This window comes from Cottoperca gobio, chromosome 9 (assembly GCF_900634415.1).
Source record: "Cottoperca gobio chromosome 9, fCotGob3.1, whole genome shotgun sequence".
Classification (NCBI taxonomy): Eukaryota; Metazoa; Chordata; class Actinopteri; order Perciformes; family Bovichtidae; genus Cottoperca; species Cottoperca gobio.
Window position 1 is genome coordinate 6,443,836 of NC_041363.1, and position 18,862 is coordinate 6,462,697.

The 18,862-nt window shown below is 45.8% G+C and overlaps 1 protein-coding gene across 2 annotated transcripts in view; it reads left to right on the forward strand.

Moving 5' to 3' along the window:
• The window catches only part of LOC115013387 (tetratricopeptide repeat protein 28-like), a 213,335-nt gene that overhangs the window by 185,233 nt on the left and 9,240 nt on the right, over window positions 1–18,862 (forward strand). For both annotated transcript variants that reach the window (XM_029439656.1, XM_029439657.1), the window contains exons 7-14: window positions 2,043–2,839; window positions 2,982–3,526; window positions 4,727–5,250; window positions 9,696–9,805; window positions 13,342–13,471; window positions 13,575–13,793; window positions 15,667–15,826; window positions 17,571–17,711. In XM_029439656.1, the coding sequence (XP_029295516.1) occupies window positions 2,043–2,839; window positions 2,982–3,526; window positions 4,727–5,250; window positions 9,696–9,805; window positions 13,342–13,471; window positions 13,575–13,793; window positions 15,667–15,826; window positions 17,571–17,711 (2,626 nt within the window). The remainder of the gene's footprint in view (window positions 1–2,042; window positions 2,840–2,981; window positions 3,527–4,726; window positions 5,251–9,695; window positions 9,806–13,341; window positions 13,472–13,574; window positions 13,794–15,666; window positions 15,827–17,570; window positions 17,712–18,862) is intronic.

Genomic DNA, 18,862 nt, shown 5'->3' on the forward strand with positions numbered 1-18,862 from the left:
GCTGGTAATACATCAGTAGGCATTATATCCTCAGTAAGATCAGCCTCCGTTGGGGAAAGCATAACCTTGGGAGTGACTTTGTGGCAAGCTGTCAGTGTTCTTCCAACTAGCCTGCTGTGAATCTCAACACGCTTCCACTCTTCGGAAAGACTCCCAGGAAAGGCAAAGCTGAGGGGTTTGTCCAAGGCGTAGGAAATATCTGTGCCTTAATTTCATTCATTTATTTCGGGCTCAAGCAAAAGACAGTTTTAGTGTGTTTGTACTTTACATAGTCCAAATACTCACATAGATTTCACTCACAGTGCGGTTATGTCATCTGGAATCTGAATTATTTCTGTATTATTTGGCAGCACTATTCTACTCTGTGATCCGCCCAGAATACCAACTCCTAAAGGCAGTGACCTGATGATTACAAGGTCAGTTCAGGTTGTCTCACTTTAACCTGAGAATATAAGCAAGCAGACAAACAGCAAATCAGGTTTGACTTGTCAGTGGCTGTCTGCTGCATGCTGAATCACGGTCTGAATTACATTCGCAGAGAATCTTTGATGCCGTTTTCCCAGCAAAATCCAATCTGCCACCCAATCTAAGCAGGTTTAGTTTAAAACTAATCTCCACATATAGACTGATAATTCCATATTTCACACTTTTGTGAATTTCTTCCATCTCCACCAACCTACAAAGGTTTGTATGCACTCTATTTATGTATATATATATATATATATATATATATATATATATATTTACATACCTTGTATTGCGTCAAACCAATATGCAGCCCAGTGGCTCTTACTGTAGAGGCGCCAAAGCTCTTTTCTTTCCATTCTCATTGACCTAATGTGCTGCTTTTCAACTGAGCCAACATCTGAATGCATAGCCACATCTATCGTGTAACTTCTGCAGTCGTTTGAGGCGTCTGTTTATTTTCAATCCCACTGTTTATGTAGCCTGTGTTCAGGCCCATAATGTGGCCGGTTTCGGATGAAATAAATGGGAAAACACACATGCCGATAACTAATCCCGGCGGCACCATCAAAAACTCACCACAAGCCACAGAGCCCTTCTCCGGCCCTACTTCCCACCCATTTTTGCCGTTTCCATCCCCGGTGTCCCCTCAGCGGCTGTACCCCCCCCCCGTTTTAGTAGCCCATTAGTCTCCATGCTGATGCAGCAAAGCAAAGATGGCCAGGCTGGTGGATTAAGGACTAAGTTGTTTGCTTTGCAGCTGTTTTTTCGGTCCCATCCACCAGCCTGCAGCCATCCTGTCTTCTCAGTGAGCTTTCATATTATCAGTGCTATTATTATCATTGAAGAAGCTGGGTGACAATAAAAAAAAAAAAAGAAGAGACCCAGAGATTAGTAGTGAGTCTCAGAGGGAAGGAGGAGAGATACGGGAGATATGCTGTGATGTCTCTTTACTCTCTGCTGTGTATTAGTCAGTGTGTATGAGCATGTGGTTATGGGTGCACATTTATATTGGTGTGTGTGCGTGTGTGTGTGTGGTTGTGCCAGATTGCTGCCTGACTGCGGTAAAGCTATTATTTTTTTAGGATTGTATTTTATCAGAGAAGATACGCTCAATACACCAGGTTCTCCATTATTTATTGTTTCTCCACACTTATCTCATTTTTATAAAGTTGTTTACTGAGCTTTCCATTAGCTCTTCACACTCTTCCCCACTTTGACTTCATCTGTCTTTCTTTGTTGTTCTCTTATACCCATTTCCAACCCTGTGGAAAAGTTGTAGATTTTGGTAAAATCCATCTAAGACATAATCATCAAAGACAGCTTAGACAATCAAAAGATTCTATTTTGGTGTTATAATAACTCTGTTTGATTGCGCTACATTTTAATGACCATGATTCTGTGGAAGAGTGTGTTGTGTAAGCAGAGAACAGATGGCTCACAGAGCCTATTCTAACAACCAAATGACTTGTTTTGTACATGAAGAGCCGACTAGGCACTTGAATTTTACTCAATTACAATTTCCCCTTGAATGGGTCTTTAACTTCATCCTGTTGCTCTCTCTCCTCTCTCCACAGGCATCATCCACCAGATGAAGGGGGACTATGAGACTGCACTGAAACTCCACAAAACACACCTGGCCATTGTTCAGGAGCTCAATGACTATGCTGCTCAGGGCCGGTCCTATGGCAACATGGGTAATGCCTACAATGCCCTTGGAGCCTTCGACCAGGCTGTCCGGTACCACCGTCAGGAGCTCCAGATCTCCATGGAGGTCAATGACCGGGCCTCGCAGGCCTCCACCCATGGAAACCTGGCCGTGGCTTACCAAGCCCTGGGAGCCCATGACCGCGCTCTGCAACATTACCAGAACCACCTCAACATCGCTCGTGAGCTGAGAGATGTCCAGAGCGAGGCACGAGCTCTGGGCAACCTCGGCAACTTCCACTGCTCTCGAGGAGAGTTCCCTCAGGCCGTGCCCTACTATGAGCAGTACCTCCGCTTGTCCCCTGACCTCCAAGACATGGAGAGCGAAGGGAAAGTTTGTCACAATCTGGGTTACGCCCACTACTGTCTGGGCAACTACCAGGATGCCGTCAAATACTATGAACAGGACCTAGCTCTGGCCAAGGATCTTCATGACAAACTGAGTCAGGCCAAGGCATACTGTAACCTCGGGTTGGCATTTAAGGCGCTGGGAGACTTCACTAAGGCAGAGGAGTGTCAGAAATACCTGCTGTCACTGGCCCAGTCCCTGAACAATGCACAGGCTCGCTTCAGAGCTCTGGGGAACCTCGGGGACATATTTGTCTGTAAAAAAGATGTGGCTGGAGCCATTCAGTTTTACGAGCAGCAACTGGCCTTAGCTCACCAGGTACGCCCACACACAATGAATGCTGTACAACATATACCCGAACAATTCATCATATAAATAGGAAATGTCATATGGAATGGAATGTTGGTATCAATCACTCGCGTCCCTCATGCTGATATTATAAAATTCTATCTTGTTTCAGGTTAAGGAGCGTAGGATGGAGGCCTGTGCCTATGCCGCCCTCGGGGCCACCTACAGACTTGTGCAGAAATATGACAAAGCTCTGGGCTACCACACCCAGGAGCTGGAGGTGTATCAAGAGCTTGGCGACTTGTCAGGAGAGTGCAAAGCACATGGTCACCTGGCAGCTGTCTACATGGCCCTGGGGAAGTATGCCATGGCCTTTAAGAGCTACGAAGAGCAGTTGGAGCTAGGTCGGAGGCTGAAAGATCCTGTCGTGGAGGCTCAGGTGTACGGAAATATGGGCATCACTAAAATGAATGTAGGCGTTATGGAGGAAGCTATCGGCTACCTAGAGCAGCAACTGGCCACTTTACAGCAGCTGAGCGGCAACGAGGCAATGATGGACAGGGGCAGGGCCTATGGAAACTTGGGAGACTGTTATGAGGCTCTGGGAGACTTTGAAGAAGCCATCAAGTATTATGACCAGTATCTGTCAGTGGCCCAGAGCCTCAACCGCATGCAGGACCAGGAGAAGGCCTACAGAGGCTTAGGCAATGGACACAGGTGAGTCTGTTTCAAATTCACTATTTCACATGGCTAGGAAAAATACTTTTCAGTCTTTGTAAAACGCAGCAGTATCAATATCCCCGAGCTGTTGCAGATAATTGTATTGACTGGGTATTACAAATAATCACAGTAATCCTACTTTGCATATTATTTTTCTCCTTGCGCTCACTATAAAGGACCACCGTAGTTTAGAGACACCTTGCTGGTGAGAAAGGCTTGGATGTGAGCCTGGTGCAAGCTGTCTCAGCAGCAGCAGCCTAGTGGCCCTGGCATTATCTGTATGCAAAGAGGCTTTAGCACACAGACGTCTGAAACTGAGGCAAGCACAGTTATTTCGAGGCGACCTCTTACATCTTGTCGCTCTTCTCCCTTCTATTTCTCCTTATGCTTCAAAGAGCTGATAGCATCCTTGGAGACTACACTGCAAAATAACACACGAAAGGCTTTCTGAAATCCTCATTCCGCAGATGATTTCCTTCTTATTGTGCGTCATCAGCGTGGCACCACAGCAATCACACAAGGCAGTATTAGCCATGCGTTGAGGAGTTCAGAGAGGAATAATAGACATCACACTCAAACCCTTCTCGCTTCTAACAGACAAACATTATCGCACAACATTAATTAAGCTTAAGACTTTTATTCTTTGAATGCTCCATTTGAACCGGCATCCGTCAATTGTCTGTGTGCCTGAGAATGTGAATAAAGTGTGTTTGAAGTCGAATGAAATGTCGAGATGGAATGAATGCCTCGATGTCAACACAAGAGGATGAAAGCAAGGATCCTTTGACAGATGACCCATCTTGTATTAAAGGAAGACCGTGTTAAATCTTCAAACACAGCCTCAAATTAGTGCTCAGACATTTATTCTTATAGCTTTACACACACACACACACACACACACACACACACACACACACACACACACACACACACACACACACACACACACACACACACACTTTAGTCCTAATAGTGCTCTGTTACAGGAGAATAGATATGTATCTGTATGAATCAAGAACACAGTTTCCCCCAGATATGAGATATGCAGAGAGAGAGAGATATTTTGAGTGTTGGGGGGCATTAGAGATATCTCAGTATTTGTTCAGTTTGGACAGATTTTCTTTGAGGTTGTCTTGTTGCTTTCTTATCTCGCATATCTCACTCCTAATCTCATCGGTTTTCTGTCTTTACCTGCAGGGCCATGGGAAACCTACAGCAGTCGCTGGTGTGTTTCGAGAAGCGGCTAGTAGTGGCTCACGAGCTGAGGGAGTGCGGAGGAAAGGCTCATGCCTACGGTGAACTGGGCGCACTGCACAGCCAGCTGGGAAATTACGAGCAGGCAATCTCCTGTCTGGAGCGTCAGCTGTTCATTGCCCGTGACACCCAGGACAGACTACTAGAAGGTGATGCCAGCTGCGGTTTGGGCACTGTATATCAATCTATGGGAGAGTATGAGACGGCCCTGCGATGCCACCAAAGTGACCTGGAGATTGCAGAGGAAACGGGCAGCCCCGCACGCCAGGCCCGCGCCTATGGGAACTTGGGCCTTACCTACGAGTCGCTTGGAAACTACGAGCGGGCAGTCGTGTTCCAGGAACAGCACCTAAGTGTGGCGGCTCAGACTAATGACTTGGCTGCCAAGACACTGGCCTATGGTAGCCTGGGGAGAACACACCACGCACTGCAAAACTACTCACAGGCTGTCATGTACCTGCAGGAAGGTGAGTGAGTCGGGGGGAACGGGAGAGAGGATTTCCTTTTGTTGCCTGAGCTGATAGGCTTAGAGTTTGTGAATTCATGAATATGAAATTCAGAGCCTATTTGTTGCTAAGCCTTTGCCACATTTTTATTAGGATGTGTGTGTTTGTGCTTTTGTGCTTATGTGTTATAAGTGCACAGGGGGATTTTGTGTGTGTGTTATGCATCTGCGTTGTCTTCTGTGCTGTATAGGTATACTAGCATTTGTGTGTGTATGTCTGTGTATGTCTGTGCGTACCTATCAGGATGCACGCCAAGGCATTTTCCTGTTTACTGCTAGCTGTTCTTCACACCTCCTATATCTACTTTTCTCAGAGGGTTCTTTGCAGTTAGGTGCCAAAGCATCTTTTCACACGGTAGCTGACAGACTACTGCCTCTCACGCTTCATTGTCCCCTACAGATTATGGTGAAATAAAAACCTCCAGCTTGGCCCCTCAGAAATTCATTATGCTAGAGGCAGTGCAGGAAGGGTTTGTCAGCGAGGATGTGATAAGTGGAAGCATCCAAGGATGCAAGCTTAATGTCCGCACCCCCAGTCTCGCCCGTGCCCGTTGACAGACCTCATTCTCAGCACACCCGCCGTGTTACGACCCAAACTCTGTTTGAAACCAGGAAAATTGCAGCTTGTGTAAGAGGACAGTTGTATATTTCACCCTGCAGGGAGTGAATGTACAGGAACAGGAATATATCTCCTCTATCTCTCCTCCGTCCGCTATTAGAGTTAGCCGGGCCTGCAGTGACCCATACACCCTCTGCTGGCCTGCTTGTTGAGCTTTAATGGAAACAAAGGCGACAGGCCATTCTGTCTCCACCCTGTCCTCCTGTTGTCCCCCGCATTGTCCTTGTATTGTTCCTCGGTCTGGCTGTGAAAAAGAACAGTGCCTTCACTATCCTTGACAGCCAATTATTTCTGGCCAACCTACCCAGACCGAAAAGTTGGCAAGGTTTTTTTCCTTTCAGTTTTTCTATTTTTTTCTACTTCTACTGCTTGTTGTGTGTTTTTTTTTTTTTTTTGTTCTTCATGCTGCACTGCTTTTTTTTTGTTTATCGAAAAATATTAATTGGCAGGAAGGATAGAAAGGCAGCTCCAAACTAGAACAGATACTGTTGACAACATGTGATCTCCAAATCATTGCATGTATTTATGTATGTATGCGTGTTTGCGTACTTGTGTGTATGTGACTTCTGGTTATCCAAGGCTTCAGTTGTAGACACACGAAGGTACCAATTAATTGTTGATAGGCAGACATCATTTATGTCACTTCAAGTGTTCACACTACTCCACAAGTTCCTGTAATTTTACATTAAAGGACATTGCACATCGCCGTCTCAATGTTGAACAAAAGAGGCATTTCACACCAAGATGCACCTTTTCAACGCTTAACACGATGGTGTCATTAAATCAATGGCGTCATTGTAGCGACTAATGGAGGTATTAAAGTTTCTCCACGCTTCATTTATGGAACCACAACTAATGGAATAACAATATTAACCTGCAAAGGCTGTTTTTGGTCAAAATGTAGCAGATTTAAGGTGATACATTGATTAATGCAAAAAACAAATATGCAGAATATACCCATGGAGTAAATCTAAATCGAATCACTCGTTAAAAATTAAGCATTTGTATATGAACAGATTATGTTTTTGTTTCTTGGCTTACATGTACAGAACATATATGAGATGATAAACTCAATAAGTGTACATTTTAAATCTGCATGATCTGTAAGAGAGCGGAGGGACTTTTAATAAAACACATTGATGTAGGTAGGCCTACAGCTTGTCAGGAGGGATATAAAACTAAGTCAGCTGGATGATAAGTATCATAGTGTGAAATGTCTGGACTTTTCATCATCATATCTGGACCCCCGCACAGTTTTCAATGTCTATTTTTATGCTTTAAATGTTGAATGTTAAAGTGGCAGCAGGAGTTTCACTGGTGAGCGCCTGATGTACTTTTTTGCTTTCAGCTTTTGTAGATCTTGTGGCTCTGCTTCTGTCTGTAGGCAGACACAATCTTTCACCTCAACATACATTTCAGTGATTAACGTCTGAGAAAGGGAAGAAAGAATCATATCTTATAGGTTATGAAGCAAGCGTTCACAAATATCAATAATTAGTTCAAATGTACAAATGTCACTACTTTTTTAACTCGCATTGTAAATTGTGTGACAGTCCCCATCATGTTTAACATTTAGATTACATGTCAGACGTGTGTGTGGGAGATTTCTTCACACAGATTGGCGAAAAAGCAGACATTGCAGTGACAGTTGTTTACGGTGCACTTACTGTATATGACACACAAGTGTACTGTGTGTCGTGAGCGCGCATGTGCCGGGGCCTTTTGTTTCCGGCACTTGCGGTTCTACAGTGCGTGAGATTTTTCCTTGTTTCGAGGCACGTGTACTGTATGTTGTTGTCTGCACGTAAAGCTTGTGTCTGAAGCCAGAGGTGCGTGGGCCTCAGGGGCTGAAGAGAATCTCTCCCCCAGCTGTCAAGCAGCCTTTAAAGTGTTCTCTAGTTGCTCTTCAGGGTGCAGCCAGCCACGGCCACATCCCCGTGTCAGCTGCTGCTGCTACGTGACTGTGCCTGCGGGGTGCACCAAAGGCACGTACGGTGACAGTGACAGACACTGAATGATACAGAGCGGGAGAACAGAGGGAATGGGAGAGTTAGGGAGGAAAGGAGAGAAAGAAAGAGAATGGCAGGCGGGCGGAGGGGAAAGACAGAGATCGGCATGAGTCATAATTCACATGTATTATTTCACTGTCAGCTGGAGAATAAAGAAAACATAGAGTTGGTTGACATTCCGGCTTGATCATAAAGAACTATCACAGAGCAGCTCAGAGAAGGAAGGTGTGTGTGTGTGTGTGTGTGTGTGTGTGTGTGTGTGTGTGTGTGTGTGTGGTGTGTGTGGTGTGTGTGTGTGTGTGTGTGTGTGTGTGTGTGTGTGTGTGTGTGTGTGTGTGTGTGTGTGTAGATGAAAGGCTCAGAGCTGGAGTTGAGATGAGTGAGGGGTAGGTCTGTCAGAGAATGAAAAGGATAATTTAGATCTGTTTCCTCTTTCTTGCTCCAGCGCCTAATGAGCCCTAAGCAGTGCCGAGTCCCCGCGAGCACTGCCACCACAGTCGAGATGAAACAGGTAGAGAGAGCAGAGGGGGGCCAGAGACACAGGCACCGAGATGAGAAAACGAATATGGGAGGTAGAGGGAGAGAGGAGCACAGCAGATGCATGGGGGAAGAGGGCAGGCAGGCAGAGGGAGGGTGTGTGGAAAGATAAGGCGAGAGGGGAGACTGTTGCAGGCTTCAAAGGCTGCCGGCTAACGTGGCCATGGAGGAGCCATGAAGTCTACGGTTGCGTGGTGTGCTGGGTCTTGCGGAATAGGCTCGCTGTTTCAGGTCACGCTCTCTGTTCTTGGCTTATCTGGTCCAGCCACAGACTGTTTTCCAGGAATACTGAGAGAAGCAGACTCGGATGAGGGTGGCTTGCCCCATTTTCTTCTCCCTTTGACCAAAAGCACGTTTAGACCCCTCCATTGCACAAGCAAGTGGAGAGAAGAGACTTGCAAATACAGAGCCCGTGTTAAGTGAGACTGCATGAGCAATAGCCTATTGCAAACTGCAGACTGCTTGCTGTGCGTTTAGCACCTTGTGGGTGATATGTGGCCCAGCAGCTGTCGTTTCTTTTTTCATCATTGTCCTCTGTGGAGGGGCATTTTCATCTCAGTAATTGGGCAGAACCGAGTACTCGGCTGGCAGACTGAGGACACATGCAAACATGTGACAAACGCCTCACTGCTTGAGGGATTGGAAGTGAAAAATAAAAACTGCGTGCTCGTCAGGTGATCTGGCACGGGCGCACTCTCTGAATATGCACACCTAGATACACACACACACACACACACACACACACACACGCACACGTATAGATGCTCGTTCAAACCTCCCCTGGTTTCTCAAACAACTCCGAGAGTCTCTCAAACTAAATGTCACAAAGTAGAGTTTGCACTGTGAGTTTGCACACGGTCTATTATTAGCTCATCAATGTGTTTGCAAATATTTGTAGACGTCTTCATGATATTGCGTTGCTTCCTTTATGCAAGCATTAAGCGCGCGTTTGTGTTTGCTCAGCCAGTCGATGCTTAGCATTGATTACTATGCAGTCCGATTAGTGCTCTAACAGCTTCCCTCTACGACAGAAGTGTGTGTGTGTGTGAGTGTGTTATAGTCCCAGTGTGAGCAGTATCTTACAACTGAGGCCAAATATCCAAACCTGTTCGCTGTCAGAACATCAGCACCACGCTATGCTTACATCTGTTACTCTGAAAGATACCTAAGAGTCTGCCTACTCAGAATAATTTTGACTCTCTCCTCTCTCTCATCTGCTCCCATTTCCTCCTCTTCTGACAGGCCTGCGGCTTGCGGAGCAGCTGTCTCGGCGTGAGGACGAGGCGAAGATCCGCCATCGTCTTGGGCTCTCTCTGTGGGCCAGTGGGAATCTGGAAGAGGCCCAACATCAGGTAAAGCATCTCCTTCTCCTTCCTCTTTGTGCCATGACTCACCTTGACTCGACTCCCAAGTCTCATCTCCTCTCCTCTCCTCTCCTCTCCTCTCCTCTCCTCTCATCTCCCCTCATTTCCTCTCCTCTCCCCTAATCTCCTCTCTCTTCCCTACTATCCGCTCCCTATCCCCTCCTCTCCTATCCTATCCCCTATATCCTCTCCTCTTCCCTCCTATCCTCTCCTCTCCTCTCCGCTCCCCTCCTCTCCTCTCCTCTCCTCTCCCCTCCTCTCCTATCCTCTCCTCTCTCCTCTCCCCTCCTCTCCTCTCCTCTCCTCTCCCCTCCTCTCCTATCCTCATCCCCTCCTCTCCTCTCCTCTTCCTCCTCTCTTCTCCTCTCCAGAACAGAGAGGAAACACCAAAGAAGACAAAAGAGCGGAGAAAGGGAAGAGAAAAGAAGATCGCGCCCCAACCTATCCGAAAAGAAAAGAAGGAAGAGAAAAGAGATCTCAAAGAAAGAAAAGAAAAGAGGCCGAAAAAAGCGAAAACAAAGATCGCGAAAAGCAATATACCCTCCATCGCGATGCTTCCGCGACGAGCCGCAGATCAAGACCAGATCCGCCGCCCATCGACTCCCCTCCTCTCCTCTCCTCTTCCTCCTCTCCCCTAATCTCCTTCCTTCTCCTCTCCTCTCTCTCCTCTCCTCTCTCCCCTCATCTCATCTCCTCTCCTCTCCTCTCCCCTTCTCTCCTCCAACTGGACTCCTTCCAGTAAATCCACCTCTTGTAGTTAAAACTGACCTCTAATAAGCGCACATCTGTTGGTCGGCAAAGACTACAGATGAGATAAGGGAAGTATATATCCAAAGAGCTGGAGTGTGAAATCTAAGTTTTTAGTAAAGCCCTCGTGGTGAAAGAAAGAGCCCAGAGGAGAGAGAGAACAACGGGAGAAGAAAGAAGGAGAGGCAGCTATAGAGCTTGAACATGGTTGCTGGCAATATGCTGGGGAGCCTGTTGAGCTGGTAAATACTGTCATCTCAGCAGACAGGCGACAGATGACTGAATATTCTTCTGTATCTATGTGCGTGGTCTCTGGAGTCCCGAGCCTCCACATCAAACAGACACACTCTCACTCCTCTTCAGCCCACTGCCCACCTGGCAAGCATGGAATATCCTCTTAACATCTCCCTTTACAGTCTGTCCACACACCACAGCTCAAGATTTGATATTTTTCCTTAGCTTGTGTATCCACACTTAAGTCTGTGAACAGTCAGCCAACAGCTGTCACGTGTGTCTGTAGGGATGTTATTCAGCTGCTTTCATTTTTTCTAAATCTAGTCCAAAACATTTCTGTTATGATACACACACACACACACACTACGTACATCTATGTGACCCAGATAGCTTTCTTTTTCTGTCAAAAAGTAACTTTGTCTGTTTGCAATTATCTGTAACAAGAGTTGGAAAAAAAGGAGACTGGACCAAGGTGGTGACTAGAGCCGAGGCTCATGAGTCATATTGAGGAATTTGTGTTTAATTAGAGCAGAAATATTATTCTAAGCCAACGCAACATATTTTCCACTAGATGCACCACTACACTTCAACTTAAAACCTTAGTAGTGCATATTAACATTGTGTTGTTTGTGTAGCAGCATTCAGAGATCCCGTGCTTTGCCCACTTATACCACAGCAATGCAATTTTTTTATTTTTTTTTCAGCTTGTAGCCCCCAGGGTGAATTGGTGGTGAGAAAGGACACTGTTTTCCTCAGTTTACATCAAATGGTTATTCATGAGCTGGCCTGTTGCAACAGATGACCTTTGTAAATACCCTGACCCACTTCAAACCTCATTTGTATCGGCTTGTATTGAAATTCATAAAGCATCCGTGTGTGTGTGGAATGAGAGTTCTCGACCTCGTGTTCCTCATTCTCTATATATTTAAACCCAATTGTAGTTCAACAGCATAGCTGTGATCCCCGTGTTCACCGTGACACACAAATTGGCGTGGCCTGATTCTAATCAGCTATTTCAACAGCGCACGCTCTCTCTGAGAGGCCCTCACATTCATATCTAAGGAGAACATGAATCAATAAATTCATGTTTACTTAAGTATCAGTGGTCCTTTTTTTCCTCTTTATCATCTGTCACACAGAATGAGAGTTTACCAGGGAGGTTATTTTACGAAGAATCATTAGAGGTATGTGTGTATCAACCTCCGCTCACGTTACCGATTCACTGTGACATTGACATTCACTTAACATGTCAGATAAAAGCCATGTTGGTGTCAGTGACGGTAGAACACGACAGTGTTATCTGAATGCATAGCAGACTTTACCTGTACCACAGCCAAGGCAAGTCACTGCGGACGCAGCACATTTGGGATTGTTTCCCTTTCATCAGTGCCAGGAGGGGTCAGGACGGAGGAATGAGTTTCACTCTTAAAGGGCTGCCTGCAAACCTTACAGATTAAACTAGCACTGCAGCAATCTGCCCACAGTCCTATCAGCAGAATCAGCCTGAGACTAGCAGCTCCGTCTACTTGCACTAATGCAGCAGAGCTCACAGATTCTATACTGATCTCTACTCTCCCCATTCACTCTCTCTGACACACTTTCCCTGCACGACCTTGGGACGAGCTACGGTGTATGCATATATGTGGGCGTGCAAGGAACACGCTCTTTCTTCCTCCCTTTATTTTACCCGACGCACAGTGCTGATACAATCCACTTCATCCACACCAACAACGTTTTCTACATTGCAGCTCTTTGTCTAGTATGAACTGTAGTCAAGCCGTGTGAGCAGAGTGCTTTGCCCTCTCTGCTGGCCTCGGACTCCTGGAGAGTGGCTCTATAGCAGTCCCAGTCACCCTACAGGGCTGCCATAGGCGCAGAAATAGGAAATCAATAAAGGCTCCCATGAATCAGCACTCCTGGCTAGCTCCACTTGGCCAATGTGCCGCCCCACCTTTCCATTGTCTATTTTCCCTATCTCAATCCAATGTCTGGCACTGAATAGAAAGGTCTAACAACACGGACAGGCCTAGTGAGTTCACACAGCGTTTATTTCCTTGGACGCTGTCTGTCCAAGATGCCCAGGTAAAGGTTTAGCTTCTCGTTGCCCTTTCCCATGTCCAGGCAAATAAGAGCCGCAGAGCGGTTTACTGGTGTTGTATGGTGATTCATCAAGCTACATTACGTTACTTTCCTCAGTTGAGAGAGAGGCAGAATTGAAAGGCAGCGGGTCTCATCAATGATGACCGGTGAGGTGGGATGGTGCCATCTAGTGGACGCAATTATTCTTTTTCTTCAAAAGTCTAATCAAACACGCACAGTGGTATGATTTGTTGGATATTTCTATCCATAGTGTCTTCACTGTACCCTGACTGCTTTACATTTTAGCACGGTTCAACCAAGTAGGAATCAAGCCTGTAAAACAGGAAGTGACGCTTCCCTTAATAATCCGAACTGAATCAAAGTGTGATGTTATAGTTTTACTTTGTACGTGAGCAAACCAAAAGTATCTGATTGTTGTTGTTGTTGTTGTTGTTTATCCTCAGCTCTACCGGGCTTCTGCACTGTTTGAGACCATCCGCCATGACGCCCAGCACAGCACAGACTATAAACTCTCCCTGTTTGACCTGCAAACCTCCTGCTACCAGGCACTCCAAAGGGTCCTTGTCAGCCTAGGTATGCCCATAGCCACTTCTCATAGCCTCACTACTTCAATGTGTTAAAAGTTGGGTTTTTAGCATCTACCTATTAATCAGCATTGTCCTCCAAATACACACAGGCCACCATGATGAGGCCCTGGCAGTGGCAGAGCGGGGTCGTACTCGAGCCTTTGCTGACCTCTTGGTGGAGAGGCAGACCGGCCAGCAGGAATCAGACCCCTACACCCCAGTAACAGTGGAGCACATCTTGGACACCGTCAACAGCCAGAGGGCCTTGGTGCTTTATTTCTCTATGGCTGCTGGTTACCTGTACAGCTGGCTGCTGGCTCCAGGAGCAGGTAAGGACAGACTCTCTCTGCTTGGGCTACTGCTCAGATTGTAAATAGTTTTATTAGAGTGCTGAAATCCTATCATGTCTGTCTGTCTTTTTGTTATTGTTTTCTGCCTTGAAACACTCTCAGCGGTGTCCGGCACCATATGTGAGCAATCAAATGTTAGTGAATAGGTTTCAAATTTCCCCCTTTTACTCGGGTAAAATATATGATAGCAGTTGACCATATGGTGACTCAACTGGCAACTTTACACTTCGGCCAAAACCTTTTTCTTACAGTCCTTATTTAAACGCATTGAAGCCACAAACTTCTACAATTTTGAACTATTTCTTCTTCAAAGTTGTTATATCCCCTGTGAAATATTGCACATAGCATATATTCTTATAACACACATGTTGAAAAAACAATAGTTCTTTGATGACTGCTAGATGCTTAAGCAATCAAAGGCCATATCATTGTAAGGATGGACCAAAAAGATGTAAAACATAGTGTAAATATATTGACATAAATAACTCAGAAGTACACAAACACAAGCTCACATTTGCTTGTTCAAATCCAAGCAGATAAAAGTCCTAGAGGCTGCAGCTTGTTCTCAGCTGCAGGGGTAAGAAGGCCAGCTTTAACACCAAGCGGCAGTGCCACCTGCCACTCCGCTGTTAGGATTTGCCCCCTGCTCGGCGTCTCACCCCAGAAGGCATCTGCCAATGAACCATGCTAATTGAAAGTGACGCAGCCAAACAACATCGGCAACATCTTCGCACATGCCAACAGGAAAACACTTAGCTGTTGCACCAAGCGAAACATCATTTGGCTTTCTCCTTTCATCCTTTTTCTCCGCTTTTCTTTTTGATTTTCTCGTGCTATCGCTGTACTTCTGCTCTCCTTTGTGCACTTCTCCGTTTATGTCTCTTTTGTTGACACGCTGAGTAACACCACACACTCAGGCAGAGGGATTAAGAAGCAGCTTGTTTATATGACTCGTGAAAATTCCAGTTCCGCAAAGAGAATAGGAAATGCTGCGAGTGAACTACAGTGCATGTCACAAGACTCCTGTAGCTGCCATATTGTTCTTTGGCTCTCGTCTGCTCTCCGCTGTAATGAGAGGAAATGAGAGCTGTGACCCGTGTCCCATGCCACCAAGCCTGATCATATCAAGCTCCCAGGCAACCAGATAAACTTGACCCCCTCAGCACTAGTCATACGGAGGGGAGGAACACTACAGGGACCAGTGGAGATCTTCAAAGCGCTGAATATTACCCCAAGCAAATAGGGAGCCACTTGCTCACTAATCGCCTGTCTGTCACTTCCTGGCATTCCCTGGCATCCAGCTGGCACACAAACATGGCCGGCTCTAAAGAGTCTGCAGTCAGTGAAAAGGGCCACGAAAGGTCCTAATTACTTCTGTAGTGACATTTTATAAACCTGAATCACATATACTGTCCATTCAAATGCAGTTAATACAAAATATGCATGCGAGCACATCCACTTATACAGCACTGACGAACTCACAGACGTACACACACACACACACACACACACACACACACACACACACACACACACACACACACACACACACACACACACACACACACACACACACAGTCTGTACTCCATCTTCCAGTGTGCTCGTCCCCGCCCCACTCTGATGTTCCTGCTCGAGACTCAGCTGAGCCCTCATGTCGGGCAGCAGATGGCACAGGCAGCCTACTCTTATCTTTTATTGAACATTATTTGTTTTATTCATTTCTGCTCAACAGATGCACGACTGCACACGGAATCTTTTTGCAGCGTTCAGTTGACACCTTCCAATATAAATTTGTTAGACTTCAAAAAGAAAAAATGTTTTTCATGTTTGCCCTCCCTTCTCTCTCCACAGGCATCCTGAAGTTTCATGAGGTGTACCTGGGCGAGGGCTTAACAGAAGCCGGGTCAGACTTCCAGGAGGGAGGCAACGGCGGGGTGGTCTGCGGCTCCTCGCTGGAGCAGCACATTGCCAGTGCCCGTGAGGCTCTGGGAGTAGAGTCTTATTACAGCAGGTGAGATGTTTACAGCTGTCACACTGAGAAGAGAAACATCTTCTGTCTGTTTGTCAGCTCAGTATCCGTATTATCCAACCGTTTACCAGTAATTGCTTGAATGTTTGCAGTGGCCAGTTGCTGGTGATCTAATTCTAAAAAAGCCAATGTTGCTGTTATTACTGATTTACATAACGCAGGAGCCATTCAGTCTCCACCCAAACTGTTCTTTGTTGTTTTCCTGAGCAATTATACTTGAGTGACCAAGAACACAACAACTTTATTGACAAAAGAATTGTCATTGGCATTATAGATCACTGTTTGATTAACAAGTGCCCTTAGAAAGCTCTTGTTAACCAGTCATCAGAACACAACATGACTTCTCATCAAAGATTAACACTTTCACTTCCACTTTTATCCGTAGAGAAAGCCGAGGAAGGGTTATTTTATCATTCAGAAAGTGTGTGTTTGTAAAAGAGTGTTATTATGCCCCATTGCACCCCGTGATGACAGGCCTCCACTACCTTCCTAAAGTACTCTGCTCTCTCCCCAGTGGGAATAAATGAGACGGAATAATGGCTCTTTGGATAGCCAGACTATTGAACCCACCAAACAAACATTAAACCTGACAAGTAAAGGAAGAGAGAATGGGGTTTCCTGAGAGTATAAGGAAGAATGGGAAGAAGGTTAAGATGCAGTAGTAAAAATCAATGGAGTAAAATTCAAAGAAGCAGAAGCTGGTGGTTAAAGACCAGAACAGGCAACAGGGAATATAGCCATAGGGCCTCTACAGGAGGAGATGGAAAATGTGGCGAGATATATTAACAGCTAAAACCACCCATTGACATCAGTGCATCGACACAGCATTTGACATTGGCATTGTTCTCTAGTTGGTGTTTGATCCATAGTGCCCAGCTGGTTCGCCCTGTGCCAGCCTCCGCCACCCTAGCAGCCTGGCCATCCTGCCCCATTACCAACTCATTTACTACTCCAATGGGAAGCTGTACACACGCCACTGCGCCTGGATGGGCACAATATGGCACCACTTACCAGCCCATTCATTCTGCAGAGTGGAGAGAAAGGGAGGCAGCGCTCTGAAATGAGATGGATGGAGAAGAATGGAGGAGAGCATATGTGTGTGAAAGAAAGGATGACATAGAGCGGGAAGGATGCAGCCTTTGTAACAGTAGAAATCCTTGTATTAACAAAAAGAAAATGTTCTTCCTACTATCCTCTTTTAAAACTGCATCCAACACGTCTTCAGTGCTCATAGGTCTGCCAGTATGTACAGCCCAGGAGAGTGAATCTCAAATGAGAGGGAGATGATGAGAGATCCATGGTGCAAGTTCACAGTCAGTGAGAGCAAGAAGCTGATCTAAGAGTTTCATGATATGTGTGCATCAGAGGAGAGGTTCAGGCATGAAGGGAGAGATGGGGGGGGGGTTGTGGTGGCGAGGTAGCGATTGTGGGTTGGGGGTGGTTGACTCCCTACAGACTGGATCAGCATCACCAGCATGATAATGAAGGGATTTAACTCTGCTTACCATCAGGGTTGTTGGACCAAGTCTGAGAAATTAGGCCAAGTGTGTGTGGGTTGAACAGTGTGTTTTTTCGGGCAGATCAGGAGTGTGTGTGTACTTATCCGCAGAGAAACAATGTAAGTCTGTATTGTCTGCTTTGCTGAAGTGCCTTTTTCTTGCCAACATTTCCTGTTGGCTGTGCATGTCTCTCACTCCATCTCTCTCTCTCTCTCTCTCCCTTTCAGAGGGTGTTCGAGCAGTGAGACGGAGAGCGAGGCAGGAGATTTGTTGGACCAACAATTTGAGGAGCTCAACAACAAGCTTAACTCCGTCACCGATCCAACAGGCTTCCTGCGCATGGTGTCCAGAAACAACCTGTTCAACAGGTAGGAGATTTTTGCAAATCACCTGGTTGTTCCTACACTCTTACCGTGAGACAGCCTTGATCAACAAGCGCTACTTAGACCCACTTTTTCACACACACAAAAAAGAAGAGATTAAAAATATCTGCTTGGGTAAGGAGCTTCACGGGTATTGTGGTTCATCTGTGAAAGGAGTCTTTTCTCCATTGTTTCGCCAGCGCAGAGGCAGCATGTGAATCCTCCTTATTAAAATAGACTGAGTCGAGCCAAGCTGCTAAAGCCCTTATCAACTGCCTACTCTGATGTGTGTGTATGTGTGTGTGTGTGAGTGTGTGTGCCAGACACAGACACCGACACCAATGTGGTTTTAAGATGTTTGCCCTCACTGTGTTTGTTTGTTGTGCAGATTTATGACTGTGAATATTTCAGCGATGCCAGTGGCTCGTTCAGAGTATCATTTAACGATTCTATGCTAAGTATTCATTTACACTGTGCTGATTGGTAACGTATACCGATAGAGTGTGCGCATGTATGTGCATATATGTGTGTGTGTGTCTGGGTCATATTTCCCTGTCCTCGTCCACAGTTGAGCTGCTCTTTGATGAGACTGTAATTCCAGCTTTAATTGAGTCTCGGTGCTCATTAAGCCCCTTTAATGGGCTGCCTGTAATAATCCGCTCTTTCTTTTGGGCCTCAAAAAAGTCTGAATTATAAAGCTCCTCCTGCTTAGGAGCCTATCGTCTATCACAATGTTAAAGCAAGAGAAAATGAAGAAAAGCTCATTGTCATTTTAAGTCATATGTCCTGGGGTTCGGTGTCAGATAATGTTCATGTATGTGCTTTTCCAGGGCTTCACTCCTCCCTGTAATGTTTCTGTAACATGTTAACATTTAGGCTATTAGATGTTTGAATACCTCAGTATTTTCACAATTACTCATAATTAAGTGAAAGGGGAAATACAATGAACTCTAATTGAATGGCATTTAAATCAAAATAGGTGCAAGAACAATATCCTCACATTAAAAGATCAGTACGTCTTTGTGTGATATCTTTATTTGGTGTTATCATCGATTGCCCTATTTTACCACGGAGATGTAATCTTCACCAGGGAGCGTGGAAGGATTACTACGGGAAGGTGACAATGAAAGTCTCCTCGTGTCTAATCCCCTCAGTGT